This window comes from Sinocyclocheilus rhinocerous, unplaced genomic scaffold (assembly GCF_001515625.1).
Source record: "Sinocyclocheilus rhinocerous isolate Xijiao unplaced genomic scaffold, SAMN03320098_v1.1 scaffold721, whole genome shotgun sequence".
NCBI lineage: Eukaryota > Metazoa > Chordata > Actinopteri > Cypriniformes > Cyprinidae > Sinocyclocheilus > Sinocyclocheilus rhinocerous.
Window position 1 is genome coordinate 518,165 of NW_015656165.1, and position 13,775 is coordinate 531,939.

Consider the following 13,775-nt stretch of genomic DNA (forward strand, 5'->3'; position numbering starts at 1 on the left):
AAACAGCGTATCCGTGTGACGCAGCTGACACAGAACAGCATACGCTGTTTACGTCCAGCTGATATTCTCCAAAATGGCGCTACAAGGTGATGCAGAGGAGACAAATTGTTGAATAAAGTCTTTATTTTTTTTTCTTTTGCGCACAAAAAGTATTCTCGTAGCTTCGTATAATTACGGATGAAACACTGATGTCACATGTATTATTTTACAGATCTCCTTGCTACGTTTCTGGACTTGGGAACTTGTCAGTTGCGTTGCTGTCTATGCAGGATCAGACAGCTCTCAGATTCCATCAAAAATATCTTAATTTGTGTTCCGAAGATGAACGAAGGTCTTACGGGTTTGAAACGACATGAGGGTGAGTAATTAATGACAGAATCATTTTTGGGTAAACTAACCCTTTAAGTACAATAAAATATCCAGCCATCCATCAAAGGAGCCATAAACACCATAACCATAATCTGGTTTTAGCCGTCTTACAAGGAGGGAGAGACTTTTTACAGTAGCTAAGTGGTCTGGTCAGAATAGTGTGGATAGTGGTCAGTGTGGATAATGGGCCGCGGCCCCTCGCTCTCTCTCTCTCTCTCTCCCTCCCTCATGGTGTTAGGTACTGTAATGTAGCTATGTGGAAGAGTGTGTTCTTTATGTCATATCGATTTATGATGCACAAAGTAGTGAGGAGGATTATGTATCAACTTATGTATGTGTGTGTGAGCTCACCTTGGCAGTCTTTGCTGCGGTCATGCTGTTCTGCATCTTCATGGCTTCAATCACACAAATCTCCTGTCCCTCTGCAACCTTCAGAATGCCAAAGAACAATAAACCACAACAGCTATTCCACAATGAGCACTTTATAATCACTTCTTAAAACACATGACTCACAGAATATCTTCCCGCCACATATTTAATAATGTCATAGACTTCTGCAGGTCTAGTACACAAAACCTCAGCACAAAGAGCAGGGGAATATTATAATATCATTTCATAAAGGCTCATGCATTAGAAGAGTCATAACAGTTAACACGCAAAAAAAAAAGCTCACTGTAACGTGAGAGCAAAATCAATAAAAGAAACCTCTGTCTATATCTATCAAACTCTCCATTAGGGAAATGGATTATGGAAATAAGCAAGCACTGAGGAATTACTATTTCCCTCCATCCACAAAGATTCATTTCTGTCTTATCTATACAGAAGTGCCGAAATCAGGTGGTGTGAACATCACTGCTGTGTGTGTGTGTGGTGACTAATCAGTGTGAGAGCTCTTCATTGCAGTGCTCTTGTGTGTGTGTGTGTGACGCTGCTGAGTGAATGAGATGTTTTACTGGAAGGGCTCAGATGTATTAGCCGGAGTCAGTCGGTCTGTGCATTACATACAAGTCATTAACAAACTGAGTCAGGACACATTCAATTCAAGTTGACAGCAACACCCGCACACACACAAAAACACACACACAGACATTTTGTCATACTGAAGTGCAGTCAGCTTTACAGATGATGTCATCCTAATGCAAATCACGTTATTTAAAGCCATAGTTCATTCGAAACAGAAATTCCGTCCTCATTTACTCGGCATTTTAAACCTGTATGACTTTCTTTGTTCTGTGGAACACAAAAGGAGATCAATTAATGAACACCTGGTTGGAAGCTTGAAAAACAACCCAGTACTTAAAGCTACACCATGTAATTGGTTTTGGTCAAAATTACTTTTGAGTTTGTTACTTATAAGCACACAGCTTTTCACTTCATAGGGTGTTAATTTGATGGACCGGAGTCATGTGGATTATTGTGATGTTTTTATCAGCTGTTTGGACTCTCATTCTGACGGCACCCATTCACTGCAGAGGATCCATTGGTGAGCAAGTGATAAAATGCTAAATTTCTCCAAATCTGTTCCCATGAAGAAACAAACGACATCTTGGATGGTCTGAGGGTGAGAGCATTTTCAGTAAATTTCCATTTCTGGGGGAACAATTTTTTAAAATTTTAGGGCCTTTTCAGTTCCGCAGGAAACTTTTCATAGTACCAGAACTAATTGTGGAACTACCCACTTTTTGGCGTTTTCGCACCGCCGGAACTGGGAGCGATTTTAGTACCGGTAATTTGTGGGAGGCCTGCCTCTGTGTCTTGCTTGCGGTGCCATTCCTCTGGTTAGGATACGTGTGCTTATCTTCTTCCAGTACATTCCCATCTGGTGAATCCTGGTCGATTCCTCCAACACCCTGTGGCATTCAGCGGAGGAGTCTGTTGTCACATCCAGTATTTGGGTTGTATGCCATTAGTCACCCCCTTTTACTGGACTTGGTTCCATACATGAGATTCCCTTGGTAATCCTGTATGTTTTTTTTCCATGATATGGTTTCCTTTGGTAAACCTGTGCCTTCCCTAGACAATTTGTTGACTGTCAGTTCCTGTTGTGTTCTCCCGAACTCGGGTCAAGACAGTGCTGTAACCAGTCTTAGTGTTCACATTCCTATTCAGATGTGTCTCTGCATCCAAACGGTTGCTGAAATCTAGAATTGTGAGAGTGTCGGAACAAATTTTTTTTCGGCTTCCCTGGTATGTCCGTGTATTTGATAAATGATCTGGCTTATAAGGCATTAGGTAGGTTATGGATTGAGGTCCATCTGTTCTAACACGCTTGCTTGTCAGCACCTGCACCTTCAATTTTCGTAACACAGTTCTGGTTGTGGCGCTTTCCATCAGGACCCCTAACTTCAGTGTCGACGTAACGTCGATAATGACTGACTGATAGGGAACGTCTCGATTACGTATGTAACCCTCGTTCCCTGAAGGAGGGAACGGAGATGTTACATCTCTCATGCCACAACCGTGAACTGCGCTGAATGCCGGGATGCTTCTTGGCTCCTCAGCACAAACCTGAATGAGTAGATGCATGCTGCCAACTTGTATGTATGAATAGTGGCTTGGGATGCAAATTCCACTCGCCAATTGTCATTGGCCATTTCTTGTAATGCTCAGAGGTGATTGGGGCTCCCAAGTGAGACCCTTACGTCAGTAGGGCCTTTCGCACCGTGGGAACCTTTTCATAGTACCAGAACTAATTGTGGAACTACCCACTTTTTGGCGTTTTCGCACCGCCGGAACTGGGTGCGATTTTAGTACCGGACTGCCTTTTTCGAGAACCAAATTAGCTCCTACTCCGGAGCAGGGTCTAACCGGCACAACTGGTACTAATCGTGACGTAAGTAGACATTGATTGGCCAAACGCGTATGAAAACGCCCTCACCCGCCATGATTTAAAACGCCGTGTAAACATACTGTAAACATTGTGTCAACTTATTTCGCAGGTATGGAGAACAGCGATAGATGGACGGACGCTCAAGTGCAGTCACTTGTAGCAAATGTAGCACTGCCAGTTGTCGTTGGAGATTCTTAGTCCTCCTTTCCGTTCTTTCAATCGCTTTACGTATACGTCGACTTTCCATGTCCATTATTGTGAAACCCGCGAGACACAACAAAAACACAGCTTCGATCACAGCGTCCTCCATCCTCCTGTTGTTAATGTTGTTCTTCTTTGTTTCTGTTGTTGAATGCCGCACACAAATGACGTTGCTGTCGACCGGCTTACGTCACTTCTTAGTACACACTCTCGGTGCGAATGCAACCCTTTAAATGGTACTGGGAAATAGTTCGCGCAAAATCGTCCCAGTACTTTAGTACTGTACATTTAGTTCTGGAACTAAAGCGGTGCGAAAGGCCCTAATGAGCAAGTACATCATAAATCCACCTTTCAAATTGTGTTTTTGCCTTATCATGGATCACAACTGTAAACCTATACTTATTTACATTTTAGAATTGTCCAGGCAGATTTCACTGGAAACTCCAAACTTTTGCTATTCATCCCTATGTGTTTAAGTTTTTTGTGTGCCATCTAGTGCTTCATACTCCAGTCCAGTGGGTGGCGGAAATTTTCACCAATGTAAAAGGGGCATTTTTACTGTTCAACTGCTCCAATATTAGGCTTCTTTTTTATTATTATTATTATTTTTTTAAGCAAAATTGATCTGAGAACTAGGAAAACGATACACAAGCCACATGTACTTTTTTGCTGCATGAAGATAATGGTGAGTAAATGATGACGGCATTTTCATTTCTTGGTGAACTCTATGAACTAACACAAGATAAAGTGTACTTACTACATTTATTGCTAATATCAATATATTCTTTCACATCGTTTTTCTAAGTGACTGGCATTTGACTAATATCTCACTGTTTTTGTGTGAAATATTTAGGGGTCAGCTTCCTTAATATTTCACCCTTTGAACAATCCAAATTAAATGTGAATCCATTTGTTAAACAGGGAAATGGGGAGAAATATAGTTCTACTGATTTTCCAGTAAGTGACTTACATTATCTCCTGGTTTAACGGACACAGCCACCACAGATCCTGGCATGGGAGAGCGGAGGATACTACTGGTGTCTTCTGGAATCTTCTCTGGCATGTGCTTCCTGAGATATGCTGCCAGTTTACTCAGCACACGCAACTTAAACTGAACACATGAAACACAGAGAAACGGTTACACAGATACCTCAATTAATACAGAATACTATGATACAAAAAAACAAACAATTAATGAGACACTCCAAAAGAAAGACCCAAAAGAACATCAAACCCACACACAAACACATTTCCCCCAATTTTTTTTTAGATTCTTTTTTTTTTTTAACAATATAAAGTCTAGTGCACATTATATCTTATTCAGACCAAGATCAATGATAATTCAATAATAGCCCATAATATCACAGAAGATTGCACATCCAAGAAAATTATGGAAAATTACTTGCTTGCAGGGCTTTCAGATACTTGGAAATGCTGCAGAACGTACCCATGCTTTGTGCCCATGTACATTTCATTTTCTTGCCTTAACTGCCTTGGACTAATTTTTTAAATCTCATACATTTTGGTAAACCCACATGAGTAATTCATCTTCTGAAGTGCTCGTTGTAACATCTGAGTGTTTTATAAACATGACTTTGTTTCCAGACACACTCATCAGACATCCTTCTGTTTGGATCTGCTGATTTTCACCAGTTCGTGTCATTTTTGTGTGTAGTATGTAAAAGATAAAGTGTGATGGTTTATTTGCTTATAATGACTCCATTAGGCCCTGATGTTAGATGCTGTAACTGCATCTTTTCACTGATGGCCATTCAAAATTAGTCGTGTATTCTGAATGCAGTTTTGCAAAAAACACACACTAGAGGTTTGAACAAGGTCTCTTCTGTTCACCAAGGCGGAATTTATTTTATCAAACTAGAGTAAAAACAGTAATATTGTGAAATATTATTACAGTTTAAAACAACTATTATCCATGTAAATATAATGTAAAATGTCATTTATTGATTTGATGCAAAGCTGAAGTTTCCGCATCATTACTCCAGTCATCGGTGTCACATGATCCTTCAGAAATCATTCTAATACACTGATGTGCTACTCAACATTTCTTTTCATTACCTATGTTGAAAATGTATAATAATTTGATAGATTTTTGTCAGGATTTTTTCATGAATAAATGTTTCAAAATTTCTATTTAATTATTTTTTTTTTTGGTCCATTTAAGATTTTTGTCTGGCATATTCGATTCATTTGATGTGTCTTTGCTGAAAGTATTAAATAAAAAAAAAAATTAAATAATAATAATAAAATCTTACTGACCACAAACTTCTGAATGGTATGGCCAATATTTAATTATATTATAGCAGATGTTTCACCAGTTCCCAGTTCTTTTTTTGAAGACTCCATTTTTATGTCACAGCTCACAACAAATAGCTAAGAAATGGTTGGAGAGTGCATTTTACTCGTGTGAAACCTCATGATTTTCTCCATAGCTTCCCATCTTCACCTTTAGATGGCAGCACAAATCTGTATCCAGTCACATGCTGGGCAGCTAATGTTTATTTTGCTTTGTGTGTCTCAGACAGATGAAAGGCTCTGTCAGTGGCCAGTCTAATTCAATTAACAGACGAGTGAAGCCTGGCCCTCCGCACTGCTCAGTGAATGAAAAGCAGTTTTGTCAATTTAATGATTACCAACGCAAACACACACAACCTCTCTCTCCCTCTCACAGCAGCAGCAGTATGCCAAGTGCATCCGCCCCCTGCTCTCCATACAGACACTAATGGAGAGCCATTAGCTCATAACAGCCTGCAGAGCAAATGAAGAGCTAATTAATACAGTCACAAAAAGAACAGGGCACCGACACTTCAGGATGGAGGGGTGAGCGTGTTGTGAGATGGATATTTGAGTACAATGGGGGTCATACCTCCACACCATATTCACAGCATCATTTACAGAGCTCAAATGCTCAGAAAAAACTTGAAAAACTGAAAACTTTTTTATGGGTGTGTGTTCATACTTGGCAGGTTTGGTTGGATTGTGGACTGCGGTGCGACTGCTCTGTTAATGTGGTTCATTTGAATAAGTGTGAACGTTGCCATCTGAACCTTGGTGCGCACCAAACAAGCTGACCAAGACCCACTTTTTCCACTCCCAAACAAACTGCTGCAGTTCGACAGAAATATGAATGCAACGTGGACCAACGACATCTAAACAAACTAAAAACATTCTCTTATCTTATGAACTATAAGCTCATCATGTTCATGCTCATGGCTAGTTTGGTACAGGCATCGGAACCGCTGTCTCTTTGAAGCGGATCTCCATGTGTGCAGCAATTCTGCCAATTTCTGGCACTGTTTCGACTCTTTTACACATTTTATAAGCTCTAAGCTCTTTGCAAATCTATAACTTGCAAATCTAAGTTATAAGCTGGTAAAAAAATCCCACCATATGTACACGCATCCAACAAGCATATTTAGCCCAGCACACAGCATTGTTTTGGATGTTCGGTAAGTTCTGTCGCAAAATATATGTCACAAAAGCTGTCCAATCAGGTTGTGGCTGTATCCTTGTGCCTTTTGTTTTGTATTTTTAGGTTCAGTGTTAAAAATGACAGTGTGAATGCTAAGTGAACCGGGAATAAATTAATCAATTTATTTTTTGGTCCGGACCAAAAGAACCAAGAGAACCAAACGACAAGTGTAAACAAACCCTACACGTTTCCCACTCTCACTGGTACTTCCTGACTAGCGTGTCATTGTGAAGACCCCCTTGTATATTAGTGATGTCATTTCTGTGCTATATTTAGCAGAAAGGAAAAGGTGGCTCACTCATTAATCACTGGGTAGCTCTCTGAAGGGAATATGTCTGCTTTCCAGCAATTCAACTAAGGAAGCCTTACATCATGTGTGTTAAACTCAGGTCACACACGGTAATGAAGGGCGATGATTCTGTGTCCGGGGTCAAATCACTCAATCTCTGAGCAACAAGGTGAAGTCACAACTGAAATATTTAGTGGCTGCCAGCATGTGCTTAGGAGAAGTACCACAACATAGTTGGGCACTTGAATTTAAAATGTATAAAAACAAAGACTGGAATTACTTCGACTGTTTTTCCATTATCTGTACAAATTATATGACCAATTAACAACATTATAATTTGGGGTTAGTTAGATTTTTTTTAAATCCTTTGATTCTCCATGCTCACCAAGGCTGCATTTATTTGATCAAAAAATACAGTAAAGACATACACAAGCCACATGTACTTTTTTGCTGCATGAAGATAATGGTGAGTAAATGATGACGGCATTTTCATTTCTTGGTGAACTCTATGAACTAACACAAGATAAAGTGTACTTACTACATTTATTGCTAATATCAATATATTCTTTCACATCGTTTTTCTAAGTGACTGGCATTTGACTAATATCTCACTGTTTTTGTGTGAAATATTTAGGGGTCAGCTTCCTTAATATTTCACCCTTTGAACAATCCAAATTAAATGTGAATCCATTTGTTAAACAGGGAAATGGGGAGAAATATAGTTCTACTGATTTTCCAGTAAGTGACTTACATTATCTCCTGGTTTAACGGACACAGCCACCACAGATCCTGGCATGGGAGAGCGGAGGATACTACTGGTGTCTTCTGGAATCTTCTCTGGCATGTGCTTACTGAGATATGCTGCCAGTTTACTCAGCACACGCAACTTAAACTGAACACATGAAACACAGAGAAACGGTTACACAGATACCTCAATTAATACAGAATACTATGATACAAAAAAACAAACAATTAATGAGACACTCCAAAAGAAAGACCCAAAAGAACATCAAACCCACACACAAACACATTTCCCCCAATTTTTTTTTAGATTCTTTTTTTTTTTTAACAATATAAAGTCTAGTGCACATTATATCTTATTCAGACCAAGATCAATGATAATTCAATAATAGCCCATAATATCACAGAAGATTGCACATCCAAGAAAATTATGGAAAATTACTTGCTTGCAGGGCTTTCAGATACTTGGAAATGCTGCAGAACGTACCCATGCTTTGTGCCCATGTACATTTCATTTTCTTGCCTTAACTGCCTTGGACTAATTTTTTAAATCTCATACATTTTGGTAAACCCACATGAGTAATTCATCTTCTGAAGTGCTCGTTGTAACATCTGAGTGTTTTATAAACATGACTTTGTTTCCAGACACACTCATCAGACATCCTTCTGTTTGGATCTGCTGATTTTCACCAGTTCGTGTCATTTTTGTGTGTAGTATGTAAAAGATAAAGTGTGATGGTTTATTTGCTTATAATGACTCCATTAGGCCCTGATGTTAGATGCTGTAACTGCATCTTTTCACTGATGGCCATTCAAAATTAGTCGTGTATTCTGAATGCAGTTTTGCAAAAAACACACACTAGAGGTTTGAACAAGGTCTCTTCTGTTCACCAAGGCGGAATTTATTTTATCAAACTAGAGTAAAAACAGTAATATTGTGAAATATTATTACAGTTTAAAACAACTATTATCCATGTAAATATAATGTAAAATGTCATTTATTGATTTGATGCAAAGCTGAAGTTTCCGCATCATTACTCCAGTCATCGGTGTCACATGATCCTTCAGAAATCATTCTAATACACTGATGTGCTACTCAACATTTCTTTTCATTACCTATGTTGAAAATGTATAATAATTTGATAGATTTTTGTCAGGATTTTTTCATGAATAAATGTTTCAAAATTTCTATTTAATTATTTTTTTTTTTGGTCCATTTAAGATTTTTGTCTGGCATATTCGATTCATTTGATGTGTCTTTGCTGAAAGTATTAAATAAAAAAAAAAATTAAATAATAATAATAAAATCTTACTGACCACAAACTTCTGAATGGTATGGCCAATATTTAATTATATTATAGCAGATGTTTCACCAGTTCCCAGTTCTTTTTTTGAAGACTCCATTTTTATGTCACAGCTCACAACAAATAGCTAAGAAATGGTTGGAGAGTGCATTTTACTCGTGTGAAACCTCATGATTTTCTCCATAGCTTCCCATCTTCACCTTTAGATGGCAGCACAAATCTGTATCCAGTCACATGCTGGGCAGCTAATGTTTATTTTGCTTTGTGTGTCTCAGACAGATGAAAGGCTCTGTCAGTGGCCAGTCTAATTCAATTAACAGACGAGTGAAGCCTGGCCCTCCGCACTGCTCAGTGAATGAAAAGCAGTTTTGTCAATTTAATGATTACCAACGCAAACACACACAACCTCTCTCTCCCTCTCACAGCAGCAGCAGTATGCCAAGTGCATCCGCCCCCTGCTCTCCATACAGACACTAATGGAGAGCCATTAGCTCATAACAGCCTGCAGAGCAAATGAAGAGCTAATTAATACAGTCACAAAAAGAACAGGGCACCGACACTTCAGGATGGAGGGGTGAGCGTGTTGTGAGATGGATATTTGAGTACAATGGGGGTCATACCTCCACACCATATTCACAGCATCATTTACAGAGCTCAAATGCTCAGAAAAAACTTGAAAAACTGAAAACTTTTTTATGGGTGTGTGTTCATACTTGGCAGGTTTGGTTGGATTGTGGACTGCGGTGCGACTGCTCTGTTAATGTGGTTCATTTGAATAAGTGTGAACGTTGCCATCTGAACCTTGGTGCGCACCAAACAAGCTGACCAAGACCCACTTTTTCCACTCCCAAACAAACTGCTGCAGTTCGACAGAAATATGAATGCAACGTGGACCAACGACATCTAAACAAACTAAAAACATTCTCTTATCTTATGAACTATAAGCTCATCATGTTCATGCTCATGGCTAGTTTGGTACAGGCATCGGAACCGCTGTCTCTTTGAAGCGGATCTCCATGTGTGCAGCAATTCTGCCAATTTCTGGCACTGTTTCGACTCTTTTACACATTTTATAAGCTCTAAGCTCTTTGCAAATCTATAACTTGCAAATCTAAGTTATAAGCTGGTAAAAAAATCCCACCATATGTACACGCATCCAACAAGCATATTTAGCCCAGCACACAGCATTGTTTTGGATGTTCGGTAAGTTCTGTCGCAAAATATATGTCACAAAAGCTGTCCAATCAGGTTGTGGCTGTATCCTTGTGCCTTTTGTTTTGTATTTTTAGGTTCAGTGTTAAAAATGACAGTGTGAATGCTAAGTGAACCGGGAATAAATTAATCAATTTATTTTTTGGTCCGGACCAAAAGAACCAAGAGAACCAAACGACAAGTGTAAACAAACCCTACACGTTTCCCACTCTCACTGGTACTTCCTGACTAGCGTGTCATTGTGAAGACCCCCTTGTATATTAGTGATGTCATTTCTGTGCTATATTTAGCAGAAAGGAAAAGGTGGCTCACTCATTAATCACTGGGTAGCTCTCTGAAGGGAATATGTCTGCTTTCCAGCAATTCAACTAAGGAAGCCTTACATCATGTGTGTTAAACTCAGGTCACACACGGTAATGAAGGGCGATGATTCTGTGTCCGGGGTCAAATCACTCAATCTCTGAGCAACAAGGTGAAGTCACAACTGAAATATTTAGTGGTTGCCAGCATGTGCTTAGAAGAACCACAACACAGTTGGGTATTTGAACTTAAAATATAGAAATATAAAATATATTATTATATTTTAATTTAAAATATATTATTATAAAATAGTTATTTATCATTACAAATTACATTACCAATCAATTACATTACAATCTGGGGTCAGTTAGATTTTTTAAATAATTTGATTCAGTCACCATGACTGCATTTATTTGATCAAAAAATACAGTAAAAACAGGAATATTGTGAGCAGTCTTCAGTGTCACATGATCCTTCAGAAATCATTCTAACATGCTGAATTGCTGATCATGAAAAAATTCTTATTATTAATGTTGAAAACAGTTGAGCTGCTTCATATTTTTGTGGAAACCATTAATTTTTTTTTTTTTTGATGAAAAAATTTTTTTTTAAAAGGGTCAATTGATGCTGCTTAAAAAAAAATTTTTTTTGTTTTTTGGGTTAATGAAATGTGCGTCTCGACATGGCGGCATCAATACTACAGCGAGAATAAAAGTTACGTCTTCTTTCTTTGCGTGAACATTTGGGGGCTTTATGCAAATCTTCCCACATAGTGAGGTAGATATGTGGGGGCGTGTTCGAACGAGCCGTTTTAGGTAGGTGTGGCTAACTCTTAACTTTTATAAAGAATATCTCTTTGGATTTGAGACTTTAGTCTTTGCAACTTTACAGATCTTCTTTATGCACCAAGAGCTTGTAACACTCTAAAGAGAAAGGAAAAAATGAAATCGCATCATATGACCCCTTTAAAATGTCTTTACTGCCACTTGATCAATTTAATGCATTCTTAAACTATTCACTTTTTACTGTCCCCAAACATGGGGCATTACTACCAGTATAACAATTTGAGTAAAAAGGGGAATTACAAATTCTGAAACATGAATTTTAAACTGCAGAAACTTTGGATACGGCAAATCTGTAATCTGTGATGACAAAAAGCCCCATTTACAGCATTCATTACTTCAGTAACACCGTTACATAATCCTTAAGAAATCATTCTTACGTACTGAATTGGTACTCGAGAAACATTCTTATTATCAGCACAGTTGAACATAGTTGCGCTGCATAATGATGTGTGGAGACTGGAGACTGCAATAAAGTGTCTTTTTTTCAGCTGCTAAAGCACTGAGTGCACTAAAGTCCCTGTACACTTGTGAATCAAATTTCGATTTTAAAAATGACCAAAAGCAGCATTTCTTTACAAACACTTCAGTCCATACTCTGTTTTGAGAAACTAAGGCTATTCCAAGTACAACCTGCAACACTGAAGAGAAGACTTAGGCTTCTAAATTTCAAAGAAAATGCCACATCTGCTACTGACAGATATTATAGAGGAACTGGAATTATTAAGGTCAGATGAATCACAGTTTGAGGTGTTCATCTGCAAGGTTCGCGAAGTCTGCTACAAGCCAATCACACCTATGGGAAGCGCTGCAGAAAACATGAAATGAGACTGCACCTGAATATTTTAATAAACCGACTGCCAGAATGCACAAGGTCTGCACAGCTGTCACATGCAGGCTTTCTACACACATTGAGTGAGCGGTCACAAAATCATGCTCCATTCTAGAGCAAGGGGTTGTGGGTGATATTGGCCAGTAAAGCATGCAAATATGCACACGTCAAAAATCTACCAGAAACATTATACCATCCTGGCACCATTGACAATTTTCAATGCACCTTGATTTGGGACACACTAATCCTAATCTCGCATGCCATTTAGAGATGGACAATATGCACATTTGGGATGCAGCCTATAAGGTCAAGATCAAGTTTTGATTATTTATAATAAGGATAAAGGCATGATACCGTTTCTGGTACTCATTAATTAATTTTTACTCATGAAGTAGGTTAGGGAAGGCGCTTTGAGGCTTGAGGTGCTCTACTAATGGTCTCACAGCATTTCTGAGTGCCATTCCTGAGAAGATAAATCTATATTACTTTTCTGGCATGAGGAAACTCTGAAAACTGTTAAACTCTGGTTTCTGCTGGACATGATGGAGAAACAGACAAGCGCTGACGACCACAGCCCCACTGTCCCGTTAACACAGAATGAACGGAAGGCATCCCATAATAGCCATGACCCCACGGAAACTTTGAAACAAACCCCCTCAGAAGATCTTTGAAGCAGAGACCCCCCATGAAGCACACGCGTGTGCAGTCTGGAAGCCGGCATTTCCTCTTCTTTTACAGAGTTACTGTGTTTTTAACCCTGTTTGTTTGTTTAAGCTGGTGATTCGCCGATGCTGATTGTTTAGGTGGCTTTGGGTAAACAAAGACGGGACGGCTTGGGTTGATTTGTAGTTGGGTTGAGACACCTGTGCTTTGTTTTGAACACACTGAGTGTGAGAGTCTGTGTGTTTGCGTGTTTGGCAGATCGACTGGAGTGTTAAGACAGGATACACGCTCCTGTGAGTGACATTATATAGCATATATCACCCAGCATGAGGTACACAGAAAAACACCATAGAGTGCTCATGGACCAACAAAAACAATAACTATAAACAGAGCCTAAAACGAACACTCACCAAGCACCAAATGTCAGTAAAATCAGCGTTGGTGAGTATATGAAACAGTGTTTCTCACCAGTTGGCCAGTAACTTTTTTATTAATTCTAACAATGCCTGAGAACGTGATATGGTTTAACACAAAGACTGTGTTGCAATTATATAATTCATGATTTATGAATTTATAACTCATGATAACAGTGTTTTCAGTGTCTTTGTTTGCAGCAAATGCTGCTCCACATGAACTCCATCTATGCAAGTGCTATGAGTTTGAGTTGCTTATAACGTGCATTTGAAAATGGAACATGCGCCA

At 38.9% G+C, this 13,775-nt stretch overlaps 1 protein-coding gene across 1 annotated transcript in view; it reads right to left on the reverse strand.

Moving 5' to 3' along the window:
- Window positions 1-13,775, reverse strand: part of LOC107719738 (propionyl-CoA carboxylase alpha chain, mitochondrial-like) — a 73,339-nt gene that overhangs the window by 14,058 nt on the left and 45,506 nt on the right. The window contains exons 22-23 of the mRNA XM_016527230.1: window positions 7,931-8,071; window positions 721-798 (exon numbers count right to left, since the gene is read on the reverse strand). Coding sequence (XP_016382716.1) covers window positions 721-798; window positions 7,931-8,071 — 219 coding nt within the window. The remainder of the gene's footprint in view (window positions 1-720; window positions 799-7,930; window positions 8,072-13,775) is intronic.